The sequence below is a fragment of the Psammomys obesus genome, unplaced genomic scaffold, assembly GCF_907164565.1.
Source record: "Psammomys obesus unplaced genomic scaffold, mPsaObe1.curated_primary_1811, whole genome shotgun sequence".
NCBI lineage: Eukaryota > Metazoa > Chordata > Mammalia > Rodentia > Muridae > Psammomys > Psammomys obesus.
In genome coordinates, this window is record NW_026586550.1 from 11,731,503 (window position 1) to 11,752,391 (window position 20,889).

Consider the following 20,889-nt stretch of genomic DNA (forward strand, 5'->3'; position numbering starts at 1 on the left):
GGGGGGGGTGGATCTTTGAGAAAAGAGGGCATATCTATGAGTGAATGCCAGAGCAGCTCTTCATGCCCACTGTGAACCCAGGACACACAAGCTCTCAGAGAGCTAGCTGGCGATGTGCTCTCAGGTGAGTCAGCCCCACTCTTCTCAGGTTAAATGGGTCCTTAGGAACTCCAGCTGCAGCTGCAGCCTTGTCCGGCTGGCCGAAGCACCATGTGGCTACCATTCTCTCTTGCATGCTGCTGCTCTCTTCAGTAGGTGTCAGGTAGTATGAATGCTTTCAGAGCTCGCCTGGAAGGCGGGTTCCGAAACTAACTTCTCATCTAGTACATGAAACAACCAGCCGGAGGTTAGCTGCTATGCCTTGCTAAGGACAATACCATCACAGCTTGAAATCCACAGCCACTAGTCAGGCTTTTTGTTGTTGTTGGGTTTTTGTTTTGTTTTAATATTGCTTATTTATGTGTGTGTGCACATGCCTGCGGGTACCTCTGGAGGCCACAGGAGTGTTGGAGTCAAGGGTGGTTAGAACCCATCAAACATGGGTGCTGGGAACCAGACTCCGATCCACTGAAAGGTCAGCAAGTGCTCTCAAGTGCTAAGCAATTTATCCAGCCTTTGCTTTGTTTTTGAGACCGGGTATCACTCAGTAGCCCAGGCTGGCCTGGAACTCATAGCAATCTTTTTTGCCTCTGCTTCTAGATAACTGCAACACAGGCACGAGTCACCAAGTCCAGCCTGGTCAGGCTTTCAGCACAGATAAGTCACAAGTCTCCCAGCAGACCTCCTGGCTGTAGCGCACCTGAGCCGGAGGGATCTCATTGCTAGGTGTGTCCACACTTCCCAGACAGAGAAGAAGGGACTGTCCCTGATGTGTTAACACAAATCCAGACTCTGGGAAGGGCCAGCAGGATGCTTGAGCAAAATCAAAAGGGGGTACTGGGAGCTAGAGCGGGGAAAATTCTCCTGAAAAGAAGGAGTACAACTTGAGTGACTGGCAGAAAAAGAAAGGGAGAGACTACCCAGTCAGCCTTCTCTAGGGAGGAATATGAAGGCAATGCTGCAGGGCATGGTAGAAAAGAAATAGGGGGGAAACCCCCAGATTTTAGCTATTTTGGACTGTGAAAAATAAGGGTTTATATGCTGCCAGTTATAGTGTTTTGTTTAAAGCAGTCCAAAGAGACCGGCAGGACCAGGGTTGTTTCTGACATTGTATGGGAAGAGGTCAGAGACCCAGCTAAATATCCTCCAGGTATAGGACCACTCCCACCCCCCAACACACACAGCAGAAATCATTTTGCCCAGAATTTAAAAGTACAGAAATTGGGCTGGAGAGTTAGCTCAGCAGTTAAGGGCATTGGCTGCTCTTCCTAGAGGACCCTGGTTCTACTCTCAGCACCCCGTGGTGCTTGCAACCATCTGTAACTCCAGTCGCAGGGTTCCAGTACCCTCTTTTGACTTATACCAGGAATGCATGTGATGCCCAGATATCCGTGCAAGCAAAATACCCATATACATAAGAAAGCAAGCGTCCACCTCCTCCAGGCACTGTGTGTGCCCTGCCTCCCATGCAAACGCGTTACATAGAAGATGCTGAAATGATAGGCTTCTGCCCAAAGAGACGTCTAGACAGACCTAATTTTGTTTTTCCTTTCTAGGCAGCTCTGGAACCCTAGGGGAAGCTTGGCTGCACTTCAAAGTGAGTAGTGACACCTAGTGGAAGTCGAGTGAACCACACCAGCAGAGACACTACCAAGGACGTTTTTTGCAGGCTTTTGCTGTTGAGAAGAATCTGGAAATCAATAGAGCCTACCCAGATGAGGACAAATGGGCTGTTCACTCAGAGTTGTCTGTAGAAAGGAAGCCAGCCACCACTGTGGGAAGAGACTTAAGCTCAAGTGGAGACAAATACTGGTGTGGGAACAGGTGTTTAGAGCTATGCTGGGCCCAGGTGTTGTTGGGGCGCTGGTAAAGGAAGAGGTATTGTTCTAGTTTCATTTCTGTTGCTATGCTAACACATCCTGATGACAAACAACTAGGGAGGGATGGGTTATTTTGGTTTATGAGTTGGCTTATTTTTTATTTTTATTTTTTCATTTTATAGCTCCAGCAGTCCTGAAACTCACTATGTAGACCAGGCTGGCCCTGAACTCACAGAGATCCACCTGCCTCTGCTTCCTGAGTGCTGGAACTAAAGGTGTGCGTCATCATGCCTGATTATTTTGGTTTAATTCCAGGTCTGGTTCATCACTGGACAGAAGTCAAGGCAGGAACTCAAACAGCTTTAGCCACATCACATGAACAGATCCATGCTTGCTCTCACCTGACTGTCTCCTGCCCTACATAGTCAAGGATCCCCATGCCAAGGGAATGGTGCCACCCACAATGCGGTGGGTCCTCCTACGTCAATTAACAATCAAGACAGTCCACCCCAGCAGTGACCACGGGTCAGGCTGATCCAGCCAGCCCTTCGCTCAGGCTTTCTTCCTGAGTGATTCTGAGTTGTGGCAAGTTGACATTTAAAAGTAACAGTACACTACACAGAAGAGTAGACAGACGACCGTCACAGCTAGAGGTGGTGGCTGACTCCCAGGAAACGGAGTCTTCCAGATACAACAGGCGTGATGCACGCAGGACCTGCAGAGACTCAACCAGAAGAAACCCGACACTGAAAAGTGCAAATAGACAAAAGCAGCTCCACCACTAACCCAGGAAGCTGTTTTCAGCTGATACACACTGGGAAAAGGGAGCGTCAGTGTATATATCACAGTCCAGGGCAAGCCAACACAAAACAGACTCCATGTTTTCTGTGCACTTGTTTTGTTTTGCTTTTGTTTTTGTTTTAATAGATTTTTTTTAGTTTGTGTGTTTTGATTTTCATTTTTGTCTTTTTTGAGAGAGAGTAGTGGTGAACTAGAACAAGAGAAAGAATGAAGTTGGGTGGGTGAGGAGGTGGGTAGGGTCTGGATGAGTTAGGGGGAGGAGAAAGAGTATGATCAAAATATATTGTATAAATTTTTTAAGATAAAACTTTACAAAAATTAACCATCATGGCATGTTATTTTAATGTTTGGCTGTCTGGATTGGAAGTGGGTGAAACTGGCAATCTTTTTTTTTTTTTTTTGTTCAAGACAGGGTTTCACTGAGCAGCTTTGAAGCTTTGACTGTTCTGGAACTTGATCTGTAGACCAGGCTGGCCTTGAACTCAGAGATCTGCCTTTCTCTGCTTCCCAAGCGCTGAGACGTGTGCTGCCACCGCCAGGCTGCAGCTGGCAGTCTTAACGAGGTAAGTTTTCCTCTTTGTGAGCCTACAGCAGGGGTCGGGTCAGCCAGAGGTCCAATGTGAGATGCGGCCTGCCCTTCACTTTCCTCTGAAGTATCTATGGTACCACACAGTCTTCATTGCTTTCATGGCCCTTGCTACGCTTCGAAACTGCACTCACGCGTTTCCTTACTAGCTCCTCCTCTTCTCGGAATGCTTGTTCCTAGGTCTACATATACAGGAGCTGAGGGCGGGGCTCGCCCTCCAGGTGACTCTGATAGACACGGTTTGAGGTCATAGGTCATCGCAGGTCAATTTCTAGGATGCCACAAAGGCACCCAGATCCATGCTGGGAACTAGCTAAGATGTTGTTTCCCTTATTTTTGTGGGGAGGTTCGGTGGAGTGGATATGAGATTTAATAATAGCAAACTGGAAAACATGTATGTGTGTATGTATTTTGAAGTAGGGTCTTCTGTACCCATGTTGGCCTTGGCCTTTTGTCCCTCCTTCCGAAGTGTTGGGATTACATATGTGAAGTATGTCCACCTGGCAGGACTTTTGAAAGGGTTAGACTAACTTTGTAACCTGTATGTCTTCTAAAGCCTATAGTTTTGAGTTTTAGGTCCAGGTTAAGCTAAAGCCTCTTAGTACCTTTCCAGAGAATGGAGGAATGTGACCCTATCTGTGAGAACAGATATAAAAAAAGTAAGCAAGCAGTAACCTTTACTCAGCAAAAAGAACAACCAGACCCTTGTCTTTGAGATAATGTTTCTTAGCAACCAACCCAGATGGCTTCAATCCTTCTGAGAAGTTCCTGACCTCCAGCCAAGAGCCCAAAGCCCCAATCTTCAAGGATGAGCTAACCACCCCCACCTTCAATTGCAGCTGCATCTACACTTGGCAGGACTGGCCAAGCTTGAGCACCTAAGACTAACCAGTTATCTTACTTTATAGCTTCCTCGTCCAATCCTAAATTGCCAAGACTGCAACTTCAAATTTCCCACAGTTTTTCTTTTAAAAACCTAAAGGCCTTTGTCTCCCGGTGCCACTCTTCGCTGACCGGCAGGGGTGACCCCATTGCGTAATGGTTAAATTAAACCTCTTGCTTTTGCATCGAGTCGTGGTCTGTGGGAGTTTCTAGGAAGGGCACAATCTTGAACTCCTGAGCTGTGAGACTCCAGGTCTTACACTTTCATTTATTTATGTGGACAGGGTTTCACTATGTAGCTTGGGCTAGCCTGGGACTCACAAAGAGCTGTCTGTCTCTGCTGAGATTAAAGGCATTTGATGTGCCACCATGCCAGGTGAAGACTTTATTTTAAGTGAGATCTTCTGGGCATGGTGACACATACCTGTAATGACAGCACTCAGAAGGCAGAGGCAGAAACACCAGAAATTTAAGGTCAGTTCAAAGTCACAAGTCAAAATGGAGGCCAGCCTTGGTTACTTGAGAGCCTGTCTCAAAAAAAGGGGGGGGGGGCGGGCTGGAGCGATGGCTCAGCAGTTAAGAGCACTGACTGCTCTTCAAGAGGTCCCGAGTTCAATTTCCAGCAATCACATGGTGGCTCACGACCATCTGTAATGGAATCTGATTTCCTCTTCTGGTGTGTGTGAAAACAGAGCATTAATATTCATAAAATAAATAAATCTTTAAAAGAAAAAAGTCTTGGCATGATGCCTTACACCTATAAGCTAAGCTCTTGGGAGTTTGAGGCCAGCTTGACTATTGTGAGATCCAGACCAGCCTGAGCCTGGGCTGTGGAGTAAGGCCTTGCCTTGTAATAACAGTGACAGTGATAATACTGCTAAATAATAAAACGAAAACAAGCAGATGAGATCTTCTGCAATGCATCTTCCATGCCTGCCAATGACGAAGGGGAAACAGAACTGCTTCTGCTTTGATTTAGACAATAAAAAAGATGATGCTGTTAGGTGTGGGGATAAGCACAGCACATACATCCAGCTTTTTAGAAACATTCTTTTGTCTTATGTGTGAGTGTGTCGCCTGCACGCATGTGTGCGCACATCAGTGGCAGAGGTCAGAAGAGGGTGACGGATCTCGTGGACCGGGAGTTACAGGCAGTTGTTAGGAGCTGTGTGGGCGGTGGGAGTGGAACTCGGGTCCTCTTAACTGCTGAGCTAGCTCCCCAGCACCCCTTGTCCCTCTTTGAGACCGGGTCTTACCAGGTATCCCTGGCTGGTGTGGCACTCCCCATGTAGACCAGGCTGGCCTTGAACTCTGTCTGACTCAACCTCCTGAGTGCTGGGCTCCTATGCCAGCCTCTTTTTTTTTTTTTTTTTAAGATTTATGTGGGGGCTAGAGAGAAATGGCTCAGAGGTTGAGGGCACTAACTGCTCTTCCAGGGGTCCTGAGTTTAATTCCCAGCACCCATATGGTGGCTCCCAACCATATTCTGGCATACAGAGCATTCATATACATAAAAATAAGTAAATAAATCTTAAAAGAAGATGTGTGTGTGTGTGTGTGTGTGTGTGTGTGTGTGTGTGTGTATGTGTGTGTATTCGTGCACCTGCCTTCAGAAGTCAGAACAGGGCATTACAGAGGGTTGAGAGTCATTAGATGCGGTCCAGGGAACTGAACTCATGGTACACCACACTCATCACTCTTTTGATTTACTCATTTCCCCCTCCCCCTGTAGCTTCTTTCAAGCAGACTATTCTAGACTTTTCTTTTTTCTTCTTCTTCGAGACAGGTTTTCTTTGGCTGTCCTGGGCTCAATTTGTAGACCAGGTTGGCCTTGAACTCACGGAGATCTGCCTGTCTCTGCCTCCCTGAGTGCTGGGATTAAAGGTGTGCACCACCAGTTAGAATGTTCTTATTTCTATTGCAAAGAGGAGAGACAGGTTCAGTAACTTATCCCCAATGATACGGTGATGAGAAGAAGCAGGGCAAGAAGATGCAGTTGAAGCCACATTTATGTCGGGCCAGAATTTGTGTTCCTAACTGTCTACACATCCTGACCTTCAGCAGAGAAGTGCAAGTCCAGAGGTCTTGCAATGCTTCAGGACAGTGGTTCTCCACCTCTGGGCTGTTAGATCTTTGGAAAAACCCTATCTCCAAAAATATTTACATTACAATTCATAGCAGTACCAAAACGACAGTCATGAAGTAGCAACGGAATAATGTTATGGTCGGGGGTCACCACAGCATGAGGAACTGTATTAAAGGGTAGCAGCTCTAGGAAGGCTGAAAACACTGTTTTAGGGGATCTTGTCTAACTTTAGTTGGATTTATCTCCCCATGTCCACCCTCCCTGTGTCCTTTATGGAGAGGCAGAGGCCCAGAAAAACTTGTCTGGCATCACACTGGAAGGGGCCATGGCTTAAAATGATATGGTCAGAGGTATACAAGTCTTCTGTGAACAACTTTGGGACAAAAGAGGTAAATGAGTCAGGAGAAAAGGAATACTTAGTAATTAGTGGCTGGTCATATTTATTTTTCTTTTTAAATTTTTCAATTTGTTATTTTGTATTATGTGTGAGTGTGTTGCTTGCATGTTATGTCTGAGCTGAGATCCTCCAGAACTGGCGTGTTAGGGACTGATGTGAATTACCATGTGGGTGCTGGGAGCGGAACCCACGGTCTTTGCAGGAGCAACCAGTGCTCTTAACCACTGAGCCATCTCTCTTCCAGCCTCTTTTTTTTTTTTTTTTTTTTTTTTTTAGATAGGGTCTCACTATGTAGTCCCTGACTCACTATGTAGTCACCATGCCTGGCAGCTGACCACACTCTGAAGCAGTGTAAGGCATCATGTCTGCCCAAAGGGTGTCTCCCATTCTCTAGAGTTAGGAACTGAGTTGTTATTGACCGTACAGAAAGAGCCATTGGCCACTCTGCCTTCGTGACTGCAATAGTGGCCCTGAGTCTACGCCTGGGAAATGACTCTGTCTGCTGAGCCTTCTGGGTAGCCTGGAGGCATGTCTTAAGGTTGAGTGACACTTCAGTGATAGGAACCCTGAGCCTGGTCCTTGTTCCTCTTTCCCCTTTCTCCTGTGACGTCTTTAAACCTACCCTTGGCCAGACTTCTGGGGAAGTTTCTTTCCACACAGAGACAAAAGCTGTTGGTAGGTGGTAGGGACTGTGGTACCCCAGGGCAGGCAGCCGTATAAATCCCAGAAAGCAGAGAAGAAGCTGCAGACCCTTCCCTGGGTCTGCAGGCTCGGTTCCCGCGCTCCATCACGCACTACCTGCTCCTACTTGCTCCCATGGCCCTTGCTACATTTTCATTTTTATCACATTTATTTTGTATTTGGGGGACAGGACTTAAAGGAATCAGTGACCTCTTACTTCCGTGTAGGTTCCGAGGATCAAACTCATTTCGTCAGGCTTGGCAGCAAGTATAGTTACCCACCTAGTTTAGCCCAACAAATACTGGGCTCAAATAGTATTAGACAAATAAGCCATTCCCTAAGGTCTAAGCACCACCGCTAAGTCAGTGCAGCCTCGGATCCAAGGACCCAAGACCCACACCCAGAAGCTGAAAAACTCGCCTGCAATCCACAGGATAGTGTAACACTTCTAAGGTTTAAACTGCGCAGCTGTGAAGAGGAGTGGCAGACGCGGAAAAGGGGGTCACAGACGGTGCTTCTGCGTTTTGCGATAAATCCCTTCAGGGACTTAGCGTGCCCGGGCACTGTTGCCCTGGTTCGCGGCGCGGCCCCTTTAAGGAGCGTCTCCTGGGCGGAGAGGGTGGACCCAGGTAACGGAAGCCTGGGGAGGCGCGCGGCGGCGCTGAGAGCTCCGCCCGGCTGGGCCTCCCCGCTGATTGCTGGTCCCCGGGGGTCGGGTGTGCAGCCTCGCCGACTCCCGGGAGCCTGGACAGTGCGCCCCTCTCCTCTCCCGCCTCCCCGCGGCCCCGCCGACCGCTCCAGGCCGCGGGTCCGCATTTCCACCCCACTGGCGCGCGGTGGCACCCCGCACTCTGCGGTCTGGAGCTGGACAGCCCCGTGTCACCCGCGGTCCCTGGCTCGGGTCGTGGTCCCCTTCCCCTGTCCCGGCTTGGCTTAGGCGGCAGCGCTGGGGGGCGCGGTCCGACTCATCCCCCGTCTCGCCTGGAGCATCTCCACAAATGGCTTCCCTTTAGGTAGAGGGCAAGAAGCCTAGCCAGGGGGGCCTGGAGAGGATGGTGACCCCCTGGCGTTTGTCTGTCAGGGTCTGTTTGTCACACTTAAGATGCAGGAAGGAACTTGCCCTTTCCAGAACCCTGCGATTCTCTCGCAATGCTAGACTATGTTGGTTTCTGCTAGGGACTTTGCCCAAATTCATCTCAGCCCATGGGAATGTTGGAAATGGGGAGCCTGGCAGCTTGTGCCAGCAGAAGGCCCGCTGGAGCGACCTGGCTGAAAATGGACGGGTGGAGAATGTGGCCCAAAGAGGGCCTCTGGGTCGCGTTTTACTGTGTCTCCGCCTAGGGCTGCGCGCTGGCATTCTCTTGGCGAAATTCTTCCCCCTCCTCTTCTTGTACCCTCTCACCTATCTGGCTCCTGGCCTCTCCACCCTCTGGTTCCATCTGCTCTTGAAAGCTACAGAGACCTCAGGCCCAACGTATATCAAACTGGGCCAGTGGGCCAGCACCCGGCGCGATCTCTTTTCGGAAGCTTTCTGTGACCAGTTCTCCAAGCTGCATGTCCAGGTGACCCCTCACCCTTGGGCCCGCACAGAATACTTACTCCAGCAGGCCTTTGGGCAGGACTGGGCCAGCCTCCTCATTTTCGAGACCCAGGAACCTGTGGGTTCAGGTTGCGTGGCCCAAGTGTACAAAGCGTTCGCTAGCACTGCCTTGCTGGAGAAGGACAGAATCTGGAGACCTAGGGGGCTCTCTGTGCCGCAGCTGTCCTCAGGAACCAGGGCAGTCGGGATGCAGAGAGAGCCCTGTGAGAACGGCTGGAGGCCTTCAGAAAACCTTGCTGATGAAGTGTTTCTAGAAAAGCTGCTTGTCCCTACAGCTGACTGTCTTAGGTCTGAAGCAGACAGATCTGATGCTCCTGGCCATCCACCTAAGGCAGATCACCTCATCCCTGTGGCAGTGAAAGTAAGTGCTCTCACAAGGACAACGCTGGTCTGGTCGTCCCTCTCTCTGATCTGTCTGTCCCAGATCAGAAGCAGAGCCCTGTGAGAGCCACTTCCACGTCTATCCATCGCTTTCTGTTCAAAGACTGTTTTCCTTCTCCAAAAATGCTTGGGAATGAAAGTGTTTTGGATTTCATGTATTTCTGGGTTGTAGATTATTTGCATATCTTTGATGAGATATCCTGGGATAGGACCCAAGTCTAAACATGAAATATGACATTCATTTATGTTACACACACACCTTATGCATGTAGACTACAATCATTTCAGCCCATCACCGGAGGGCAGGTTTGGAGTTTTTCACTTGTGTTATGTCAGTCCTTAAAAGTTTCAGATTGTGAAGTATTTCGAGTTTTAGATTTTGGATTAGGGCTGCCCAACCTGTTTTTTTTTTTTTTTTTTTTTTTTTTTTTTGTGGTACTGAGGATTGAACCTAGGGGGCAGTCAGACTTAGTTCCTTAGTTCACACATTCTGGGCAAGCCTTCAACCACTAAACTATACTGTGATGCCTCATTCTATTCTTTATTTGTAGACAAGGCCTTGCTAAGTAGGTTGCCCAGACAGGCCTTGAAGCTGAGGTTCTTCCCTCCCAACTGGCAGGATTCCTGGTACCACTAGGCCTGCTGGGCCCCCTTGTTAGTTCCTTTTTTTTTTTTTTTTTTTTTTTTGGTAGAATTGTGATATGTAGCCCCCTTGTTTGTCCTGGAGCTCGCTGTGGTAGACAGGCTGGCCTCAAACCCATAGAGATCTGCCTGCCTCTGCCTCCTGAGTGCTGGGTCTCAACGTGTGTTTCTCCACAACAGTCCCTGGTTTCATTTCTTGACTTCAGGGAGCAGTGGTGTGAATAGTCTGAGGGAGATAAAAAGAAACAACTTGGATTTTGCTACTTCTGGGGTGGAGGTACCACCAAAGAGCATCATGGGTATTGGGTTACTTCCCTTTGTTTTGCTGAGAAGCACTGTGCTTCCTTTGAAGGTGGGAGCTTGTGCTGGCTAGGTAAACCGGCTCCTCCTGATCCTTTCTTGTCTCGTGGTTCTTTCTGGCAGGTGTTACACCCTGGCCTGCTCTCCCAGGTGTACATGGATTTACTGCTGATGAAGATTGGCAGCCACGCCCTGGGGCTTTTGCCAGGTGTCAAATGGCTTAGCTTGCCTGAGATTGTGGAGGAATTTGAGAAGCTCATGGTCCAACAGGTAACGCCTCTCAGCTGTAAATAGCACTTGACATAGTTCTTGCTATTAGCAGTCGCTTATGAACAGGTAAATGGTGAGTGGATAGGTCGTTTCCCAGTGTGTCAAGCAGAACATGATCTATTAGTCAAGGTGGGTATTGCTAGCTGGTGAAACAAGGAATGGTTCGGTCCCACCAGCATCATGCAGCTAGGCTATTTCTTGCTTATATTCAGGTAACCTGAAGGAGGAGGGGAGCTCTCCTTTGAAGTAGTTTTAACCCCCCCCTTTTTTTTCAAGATTGGCACTGCCATTACAAGTGGGAAACCAGAGACTGTGCTGCCTGTCACCAAGAGCCAATGGATAGAAACAAAAATTGGACCTTTAGATTTTTTATTTTACATTTTATTTATTTTTGTGTGGGTTTGTGGTAATGGGTAGGCATGTTCATGCCACAGCCTGTGTATATAAATCAAAGGACACCTTTGAGGTGTCAGCTGTCTTCTTCCTCAGTGTAGGTCCTTGAGGCTGGGACACCCATGCCACCAAGATTTTATATCCGCTGAGCGGTTTCACTTGCCTAGAATTGAATCTTTAAATTGTGCTTTGTTTAGAGAGCCTGTAATTTGAGAATAGAGTAACATCCTCTTAAAAAAAAAAAAAAAAAGCCCCACCTTACATATTTTCTCCAGTAGCAGACTTTATGAGGTGGCCTGGGACTAGAGAAACAAAGGCAGCCACTCATGTGGACATCTGGCTCCTACCGGATGACTCTGGTATGAGCAGGTCAGAAGCTGTGTACCAAGACTTCATTTATTCCTCTGAGGGTTTTAAGTTCCAGGCAGTCATGTTAATTAAAAAATGTTTGAAAAAGTATTAGGTACCTGGTGTGGTGTCTCAGGCCTGTAATCCCAGCACTCAGGAGGCAGAGGTGGGCAGATGTCTCTGAATTCAAGTCCAGCCTAATGCATCTAAGTTCCAGGCAGCTAGGTCCTGTTTTGAAAAAACAGAAACAGTGAAGTATTTGAGCCAGACAATATTTGGGCTGTTGGAATAAGTAGAGCAACAGTGAATTTTTGCCTACAGTTCTGAAGGGTAAGCCTGGGGCCAAGAGAGATTCTGGTCCATCCATGTCTTAATGTCGTAGAAGGGGCTAGGGTCTCAGGTCTCTCATACGGCCACTCTCTGCAAAGCCCTGCTTGGTTATACCATGTCCTTGGAGGCTGGGATTCGAACATAGGAATTTGTAGAGGGCTGGGAGGTGTGTGGAGGCGTGGTATGGCCCCCACTAAGAGCCTGGTGGACATCAGAGTCCCAGCACTTGAAACTCACATCTCCACATTTTACCCCTTTGTCTTATATCAGCTTTTCCTGCTAGCCCTGATCCCCATTGGTTCCAGCACGTGGCAGGCTGGGTTTGAGTCTCCGTCTCTGCTCATTTGTATCATGGTACCGTAGTGATTACAAACTGTCAGGAGTGAGGAGGGTCAGCCAGGCTGTTTGGGTGTCCCCCGCTCTGTTAAGACTTGAGTGAGGCTGGAGTTGGAGATGGTGGTGGAAGGTAGGGGAATCAAAGGAGGCGGATCTTGACCCGCCTGGCTGTCGTTCTAATGGGCATAGATCTCGGGGCTCAGTGGCTAAGAGCACTTGCTGCTCTTGCAGAGCAGGACTCGCATGCACATGGTGGCTCACAACCTTCTGCAACTCAGTTCCAGGACTTTTGACCTCTGTGGACAACAGACATGCATGTTGTGTATGCACGCAAAACACTTACACATGTGAAATAAACGTTTTAAACCGCCAAAGAGTGTGGGCATCACCATTCATCCACATGGCTTGAGTATAGTCAAGACAGGTCAGGAGAAAAGCTGGGAGGGTTATTAAGATAACATGGGGCTGGGCATTCAGCTGCAGCACTTGCTCCAGCGGGTGGAGGACGAGGCCATCCTCATGTGGAAGCGGTGCCACCACACTGATCATAATGGAAGGAGAGGGCAGGCGGCTAGGCTAGTTCGGCACTGGACACTAAAGAGGGCCGTCAGGTCACATCTTGGGAAACAGATTGGCTGGTATGAAGGGGTCCTGGATCCTGTCAGGGGAACTGTTGCATGGCTGATAGGAGTTCTTGTGGATAGTGGGTGTTTTCTCCTTCTGTGGCAGCTTTGAGCCAGCTGGTGTGTCTTCTCTGAGGTTCCCGGTACTCGGCAGGGGCCAGGGAAGAAGGGAGAACTGTGTTCACCTGGGTTTCCCGGCATCTTAGAGGCGTTCCCTGTGCCCACGCTCTTTCCTCTCCTTCTCTGTAGATAGACCTGCGCTATGAAGCTCGGAACCTAGAACACTTTCAGCACAACTTCCAGAACATGGCGTCTGTGAAATTCCCCACCCCGCTGCATCCTCTCATCACCAGGGATATACTGGTGGAAACCTATGAAGTAAGAGTCTGGTTCTGCTGGTCACTCATGACTAGCCATCCTTACGGAGACTTCAGCTGGAGAGAGGATGTGGTTCTTGTCTGTAAAGCTGGGAGAGGGTTGGGAGTGGTCGACGGTTTGCCCAGCAAGAGCAAGGCTGGTCCATTAACAGCACTGCAAGAACCCAATCCACTATACACCCAAACCCTGGGAGGAGCAGGGAGGGGAGAAGGGTGGAGAGAGCTGGTCCTGAGAGCAGCAGGCAGCCTCCGACTGAAAACCTACTCTGCCATCTTATTAGATGGTGACCGGGTGGCACTGACCCAGGAGTGACACATTGAATGAAAACGCATTTGGCGCAGAGAAAAGTGTCTCATTAGCTAATGGTGACGAAACATCTGGGGATTTGTTTCCTAGCTGTGTGACTCTGAGCCTGTTCTTAGACTCTGGGCTTTTCTTTTATGCTCCATCTCAGTGAGTTGCCTTGACAAACTGCTAGTTGCCCAGTCTTCTGGCTGCCCTTTCCCTGTTCCTGCCCAAGCCACAGCTCATGTCTCTGTTGGATCATTCTCTTCTTGTTTTATGTTTTGAGACAGTCTCATCCATTCTAGGTTGGCCTCGAACTTTCTATGTTGCCAACAATGACCGGAAGCTCCTGTTCTCTCTGCCTCTGCCTCCCAGGGCCTGGGGTTACCGGCACGAACCACCAGGCCCTGCTCTTGGCTGACTGTTAGCACTTGTTCTGTCCTTTCCCAGGGTCTCAAGAATCTTTTTCCTGTTAGTAGCAGAGTCTATGGCTGCCAGTCCTCAGGCATGTCTTTTGAGAAGTATGTGAAGGAAATGTCAATAGATTAAAACCAGTATGTGAGTGACAGGTTCATAGGGGCTCTATGATCAGCTTCCCTAGGAAGACAGATAGATGTGTGACCTGACCAGGGGACTAGGTGGGTGGCCAGCAGAATTAAAGCTCTCTCCCTACTGTCTTCAGGAGAGTGTCCCAGTGTCCAGCTACCAGCAGGCAGGAATTCCTACCGACCTGAAGAGGAAGATTGCACAGCTGGGGATCAACATGCTTTTGAAGATGGTGAGCCAGGGGCTGCCTGGGGGCAGAATGTTTAGGGGAAGTGCAGGGGTCCCTTCTGGGAACCAAATGGAAGGGCCAGCCAAGCAGAGACCTGCAGATTGAAAACATCAGCTTATACCCCCTTACAACCCCCAACCCCAAAAAGGGGAAAAAGGAGGTTGGAAGGGAAAGGGGACATAGCCCTCTTCTTCCTGCTGGGTAGGGTCATAGGATTCTTTTGGGGGCAACACCAATATTCATCTTGAGGAAACCCAGAATTCCAGGAAACCAGCAAGCCAGCAATCAGTCCTCCTCTGACTCCTCCAAGCCACTGCCCCTTCTTCCTCAGGGCTGTCATATTTATACCCCTCAAAGTCCTCAGACTTCAACTAATTCCAGCTGGCAAAGAGCCCCTCCCAGAGCCCATGAGGCAAATTATCTGCTTCTGTGGACAATCTGAGTCAGTACCATATCCCACACCTGGGATTAAAACAAAAACACGTTTACATCCACAACAGCGGTAAGCACAGAGTTTAGACTGACAGCAGCCATGATGTTTCGTGTTAGATACTGTTTTATTCATTCCTTCAGTATTTAGGGAGCACCTGCTGTATGCTAAGTGCTGAATTAAGTGTTGGACTTAAATCACTGGGTAAACCAGCAGGAAAGAAGCACGTGGCATCAAGGCCAGGACCCAGAGCTTCATTTTGTCTTTTTTTTTTTTTTCTGAGACAGGGTTTCTCTGTGTAGCCTTGGCTGTTCTGAACTTGCTTTGTAGACCAGGCTGGCCTTGAACTCACAGCAATCCAACTACCTCTGCCTCCCTGAGTGCTGGTGTGTGCCACCACAGCTGGATTTTAATTTATTAAAAAATTTAAAATTTAAAAAGTTTGCCTGGTGTCCAGAAAGCCAGAAAGGGACATTAGAAAACCTGGAACTAGAGGCTTTACAACAGATGGTTGTAAGCTCCCACAGGGGTGCTGGGAGTCTAACCCAGGTCCTCTGGAAGAGTAGCCAGTGCTCTTAAGCACTGAGCCATCTTTCCAGCCCCAAACCACTAATTAAAAGAAAGTATTTTTAGTGTGTATGTGTATTTGTGAGCCTGCACGTGCCACGTGGCATGGATAGGGAGTCAAAGGATAACTTGTAGGCGTCAGTCCCTTTGTAGGTCCCTCGGATCACACTCAGGTGGTCAGGCTTGGTGGCCAGCACCTTTCCCTACTGAGCATCTTACTGTCCCCTTAACGAAGTTTAAAACATGATTCTTTAATCCAGACGCTGAGTGTGGAAGAGTCTGAGCAGAGAAATAAAGCTAGTCATTGGCAGTCATAGCCTCAGCGTGGAGCTGGGTTGGAGGATGAGGTGATGCAGGGAGGTGGGTTGGCGTACTGTTATGGAGGAGCCCAAAGGCAAATGGTGATTCTTTTTTTCGTTTCTGAGACAGGGTCTCATGTAGCCAAGACGGGGCTTGAACTTGCTGTGTAGCTAAGGATGGCTTTAAACTCCTGATCCTAATTTCTCCACCTCTCAGATGCTGGGATTATGGAATCATGGCCCAGTTGCACTGTCATACTGGGCTGGTGCTGATTTTGTAATATATTTGAGCTCACCATCTTAGACATCCTCAGTGAGCTGTTCTATCTCATGCCTGAATGCAGGGAAATGAGCAGGCACCTGGCCCCATCAAAAAGGTTTCTGCCATCTGTAAGGCTGCAGCAGGCGGCCTCATGGGCTCTGGGAGGGGCTCTTTGCCAGCTGGAATTAGTTCCTAGAGCAACAGGAAAATGCCTGCTTTGTCTGGGGACATACTTAGAAGCCAGAGCTGGGTCTGCGATGTATCTGGAACCAGGTGTGTAAAAAAAGGCTACAGATGCTCCCAAACACTTGGGGAGCATAGGCTAGCACTTGGCACCCAACAGTGAATTGAGAAGCCTGGGGGGCAGAGGGCAGGGAAAGTGAGGGTGGGACTGCAGAAGCTTATTGCCTGGTGAGCCATGAGGTAGATGCAGAAGAGAGGTTGGGGGAAGGATGTTGTGGAAATGACTGCTTTGGTTCTGAGAAAGAACTTGCCCTGTGTTGTCCAGGCCCCACTCTCACTTCCGGCATTGGAGGCACACTTGAGCTATCTGCAGTCTACCCAGGTGGCTTGGACCAGAGCTGATCTGGTGTCACATGAATCCAGATGTTAGTTCTGTCACCTACCACCTGGGGACAGGGAGGGACGGCTGGGGCAGCACCCTGAGTCTCTGCCCTTATAATTCTAGCACTTGAGAGGTAGAGACAGGAGGATCTGTTAGAAGCTGAGGGCCAGGGTGGGTGACATTGACTTTGTCTCATAAAATTAAAACCCAAACCAAATGAAATAAAAACTTTGACTTAGTTTGTTCCTGCCCAGATTATCGAGAGCATCCAGCAGCAAGGGCTTTGTGAGATGCCCAGCTCACTGCCCTGCCACTGGCAGCTCACTGCCCGCTGAAACTCTTTCTGCAGCTACCCTAGTGGTGCTAGGGTGGGAGGGTTGACACAGGCCTAAATGGTGTAGTCTCTTCCAGGTATTTGTGGATAACTTTGTGCATGGAGATCTTCACCCTGGGAACATCCTAGTCCAGGGTGCTGATGGATTGTCCCCAAGCCTGGAGATGCAGCAGCAGCAGCAGCAGCAGGTGAAAGTCTGTGACACGCTGGTGGCCACCATAGCACCTGCCCTGTGCCCACTGCGCCTGGTGCTGTTGGATGCTGGCATCGTGACAGAGTTGCAGGCTTCGGACCTGAGGAATTTCCGGGCAGTTTTCCTAGCTGTAGTGATGGGGCAGGTAAGACACACTGGCATCGGCCCTTTAGGCTCCCGGGAGCAGGATGTATTGCTCCTCAGCCTGTGCCTCTGCTGAAAGTCAGGCGTGGCAGCTTAAGGCTGGCACCCTTAGTTAGGAAGGCATTCTTCCCTCTTGCGTTGTGTGACTGGAGCTTCTCTCTCTGTCAGCAAATGTGTTGGCATAGTGGTGACAGGAGGCTAGCTTTTGAAAAATGTTATTTATTTATTTTTGAGACAGGGTTCGTCTGAGTATCCTTCTCTGTAGAGTGAGCTGGCCTCCGAACTCAGAGATCCGCCTGCCTCTGCCTCCCAAGCGCTGGGTGCCACCACCACCCGGCTTAATAACTGTAATTAAAAAAATTGTTTATTATTTGGTGTGTGATGTGTCTGTGAGTACCTGTGCTGGGCAGAGGAAGACTTTCCGGGCTTGAGGAGTCAGCTCTGTCCTTCAGCCCTGCACTTCAGGGATTGAACTCAGGTCATCAGGCTTAGGTGGCATAGCTCCCTGGCTATTTAGCTTTTGATCAAACTGGCTGTCTTCTATCTGTGAGCTTTGCTACAGAGTAAAGCAGTGGCAAGGATCTACAGCATAGAGAACATGTCCTCCACTTTGTGCGAGATGGCTGTGATGTGCAGATGTGAGTAGTTTCCTCCAAACACCCTGGGGCCGGGCTTCAGGGCTTGGGAGCTATTATTAGGGAACACAGAGTTTGACAGCTTCTGAGGAGTCCAGACGATGTGTCACAGCAAGGAGGATGGGAAACACTTCTGACTGCATGGTGTAGAATTTTTCTGCAACAAAACTCTGGAAAAAGAGGGCTGGTTGTTTTTGTTTTTAAAAATAGGGTTTTTTCTTTGAACTCAGATATTCGCCTGCCTCTGTCTTCAGAGCTCTGGAATTAAAGATGTATAATACCACTCCCAGCTAGAGAGCTGTTTTCTTTTTAAAAGAAGCAAGATTCAGGGGCATCCCAGCTTAGTCTTTTGAAGGCTCCAACTAAAGCTATGGCCTGAAGCTAATTTGAAAGTGGCTCCTTTTTTTTTTTTTTTTTTTTCCGAGACAGGGTTTCTCTGTGTAGCCTTGGCTGCCCTGGACTCGATTTGTAGAACAGGCTGGCCTCGAACTCACAGAGATCTGATCTGCCTGCCTCTGCCTTCTCAAGCTCTGGGATTACAGGCATACACCACTGCTCCTGGCTAGTGCCTCCTTCTTAAACACTGGGATGCAATATGTGTGAGGTCATCCTCCTCTGTCTAGATTTTCATGAAGGACAAAGGTCACAGCACAGCAGAAAGAGCTTGGTTCTTGCAGCCATGCTGTGGGAGGCGACAGATTTTTGAGGTGATCACCAAGGAAGGGCTGAAGATCCTGAGAGGCTTAGGCACTTTGGTTGGAGGGGAATCAGGGATCAGGGTTCAGGAGAAACGGCTGCAGCACAGGAACAAGACAGCTCAACCCCTCCAGCCCATCTTGTAGGGCCTGGTGGCTCCAACTGGGCCAGTGGTCATCATGGTCATGAAACTTAAGCATAAGTACTCCAGTCTTCCTCTGACTGGAAGTACCCTGTGTGGCCCAAAAGGGAGAAAGAGGCTACATGCATCATTTTCATAACAGAGACCTTAAAATCTTAAAAAGGCCTAGTGGAAAGGGATTTCGGCACAAGAACTGAGCTGTAGAAAAAACAGGGAGAGGCAACTGAGAGGCAAGAGTAAGCAGTGTGCTCGCTCTGTTCTAACAAGCCACTCTTCTTGTGTACCATCCAGGGCCACAGAGTGGCTGAGCTCATCCTGCATCATGCTCGGGCCAATGAGTGCACGGATGTGGAAAGGTTCAAGGCTGAGATGGCTCTGCTGGTGACCCAGGCCAGGAAGAACACTATCACACTGGAAAAGGTAGGCAGGTGCTGTGTGCTAGGGCAGAGCTCAAGGGAGTGGGGTGCCTTTCTGTGGGGAGCTTGCAAGGAAGGTTTCTTCTTCTTCTGTTTCTTCTGCTTCTACTACTACTACTTCTTTCTTCTTCTTCGGAGACAGCCTTTCTCTGTGTAGTCTTGGCTGTCCCGGAACTTCCTCTGTACACCAGGCTGGCCTTGAACTCAGAGATCTGCCTGCCTCTGCCTCCCAGGTGTTGGGATTAAAGTTATACCCACCACTGCCCAGTAGGAGGTAGGCTTTTTAAGGCAGGTAAAAAGTAAACAAACAAACAACAAACCCCCAAACTTTTCGTGTTCTCATGTCTTCCAAGAAGCTCAAGGGGCCAACTGAAATCACAGAGCCCCTGCTTTAGTCAGGGAATAGCTATTGGGGAGACACTGGAACAGGGAGGGAGGCAGCATCTCAGAGATGTGCCATAAGCCTGTGTCCCTTGTATGGCCTCACCCAGAGTCCATGCTGTACTCACACTCTGTTAACTATTCCAGATTTGCCAAGTTGATGGTCTGCACTAGCAGGACTGGGCATGCACGGAGTGGCCACCAGTGTTGCTGACCTGGTTTATTCAGATGGTTAGAAATCATGCGCATTACAAATCACACACACACACACACACACACACACACACACACACACACACACACTAATATACAGGGCAAGTCTCTATCTCTGCTACTGTACTACATTCTAGTGTGTTTACTTAGGAATGTTCTTGAGCATGGCAAGGGATGGACATGGCTCTGAGGCTTCTCCTGCAGGTACTTGTGACCTGTATCTTGAGGCGGGAGTGTGGACTGCGCTGGTAAAGTCCTTTTTGTTGTTTGTTGGTAGCGCCTTCCTTGCCCAGTATGTGCATACCTGTGTTATTGGTGGAGAAGTGTGCAAGGACAGGACCCTGGAAGGGGAAGAAATGCTTCTGGGACTTTACTGGGATCTTTTGTTTTCCAGCTTCATGTTTCCAGCCTCCTGTCCAGTGTCTTTAAGCTACTGATGACCCATAAGGTGAGGTGCCATGAGAGAGACGTCTGGGGAAGAGGTAGGACACAGGGCAGTGGAATGGACAGACGCTCTTTTCCTCAGCTTTTGTTTGCATAGCGATTATGACTTTTTAATCTTCTGATGCAGGCCCAGAGGGCTCAGGGTCCTTCCAGAACAAAGTCTGTGGATCTGTCAATCATGTAGTCCAAGTATTGTAATCTTTAGCTATGGAAAAATGTATTTAAAGACACAGAAAGGGCCCAGGCAGATAGCCCCTCCCTTGCCCTCCTTGGCTTTTGTTAGCAGTGCCTGGGTGAGGGATGTACCCTTGTTGTTGGCGCTGCCAGGAGACCTAGTGTACCCTCCTGACTCCCGGGAGGGAGGTGAGGAGATGGTGGAATCCCAGAAACAGCACACGAGAGGCACAGGGTCAGTGACGTGGTTGTCCAGGACACTCAGCTGAGTCCTGAGGTCTGAAAAGAACTGCTCTTTGTCTGTTCCAGGTAAAGTTGGAGAGCAACTTTGCCTCCATTGTGTTTGCCATCATGGTGCTGGAAGGGCTCGGCCGCTCGCTGGACCCCAAGCTGGACATCCTGGAGGCAGCAAAGCCCTTCCTCCTCAAAGGGCCATCATCCTTCCTGTGACCGCGGCATTGGGCACACAGTGAAGGCAGATCCCGAGGGTCTGTCCTTTGGCAGCTGAGACCTCTAAACTTGGGATGTGTGGCAGAAATACCACTACTTTCCATGACCTAGCTTCAGGGTTTGTTTAAAAAAACTTTGGGTTATTTTAGGGTATAAAGGAAAGGAAGCTGAAACTGGTACCAGAGACACTATTTTAGGAAAAATATCCTTCAGAAGAAGACAAAATACATTTGCTTATTTTGTTTTTCTGTTTGTTTTCTTTTCTTAGAAAGTGTGTGTGTGTGTACACGTATGTGAATGTGTAGAGGTACCCATGGAGGCCGGAAGCCGGTGGCATCCCTCTGAGCTGGAGTTACATGTGGGTGCTGGCAGTTGAAATCAGATCCCCTCAGAGAGCAGGACATGCTCTTAAGCACTGAGCCGTCTCTCCAGCTCCCTTGTATTTTAATAGAGGCTTGTCATTTTCTACAAGTTAGATCTAACAACAATTTACACGCTGTGTGATAGTTTCTGCACAGGGCTAAAACCAAG

General features: G+C 48.9%; 2 protein-coding genes across 3 annotated transcripts in view; one reads left to right on the forward strand and one right to left on the reverse strand.

Moving 5' to 3' along the window:
* Positions 1-8,168, reverse strand: part of Dennd2a (DENN domain containing 2A) — a 29,411-nt gene extending 21,243 nt beyond the window's left edge. The window contains exon 1 of the mRNA XM_055602040.1: positions 7,773-8,168. Within this exon, the coding sequence (XP_055458015.1) occupies positions 7,773-8,168 (396 nt within the window). The remainder of the gene's footprint in view (positions 1-7,772) is intronic.
* Adck2 (aarF domain containing kinase 2) lies at positions 7,989-20,603 on the forward strand. 2 transcript variants are annotated; one of them, XM_055602152.1, is made up of 8 exons: positions 7,989-9,313; positions 10,399-10,545; positions 12,825-12,953; positions 13,921-14,016; positions 16,548-16,808; positions 18,572-18,700; positions 19,685-19,772; positions 20,218-20,603. In XM_055602152.1, the coding sequence occupies exons 1-8, from the start codon at positions 8,405-8,407 to the stop codon at positions 20,379-20,381; spliced, it is 1,923 nt and encodes a 640-aa protein (XP_055458127.1). In that variant the 5' UTR covers positions 7,989-8,404; the 3' UTR covers positions 20,382-20,603. The 2 variants fall into 2 exon arrangements, with proteins under 2 accessions (XP_055458127.1, XP_055458128.1); XM_055602153.1 differs by having other exon boundaries at positions 19,685-19,738.
* The last annotated feature ends 286 nt before the right edge of the window (positions 20,604-20,889 follow it).

What these genes read in the sequence shown, in the direction of transcription:
- Adck2 (XM_055602152.1), top strand. Translation starts at nt 8,405, where the DNA reads ATGGTGACCCCCTGGCGTTTGTCTGTCAGGGTCTGTTTGTCACACTTA. An exon ending in TCATCCCTGTGGCAGTGAAA is followed by an intron (nt 9,314 to 10,398) that starts GTAAGTGCTCTC and finishes TCTTTCTGGCAG; the next exon opens with GTGTTACACCCTGGCCTGCT. An exon ending in TACTGGTGGAAACCTATGAA is followed by an intron (nt 12,954 to 13,920) that starts GTAAGAGTCTGG and finishes TACTGTCTTCAG; the next exon opens with GAGAGTGTCCCAGTGTCCAG.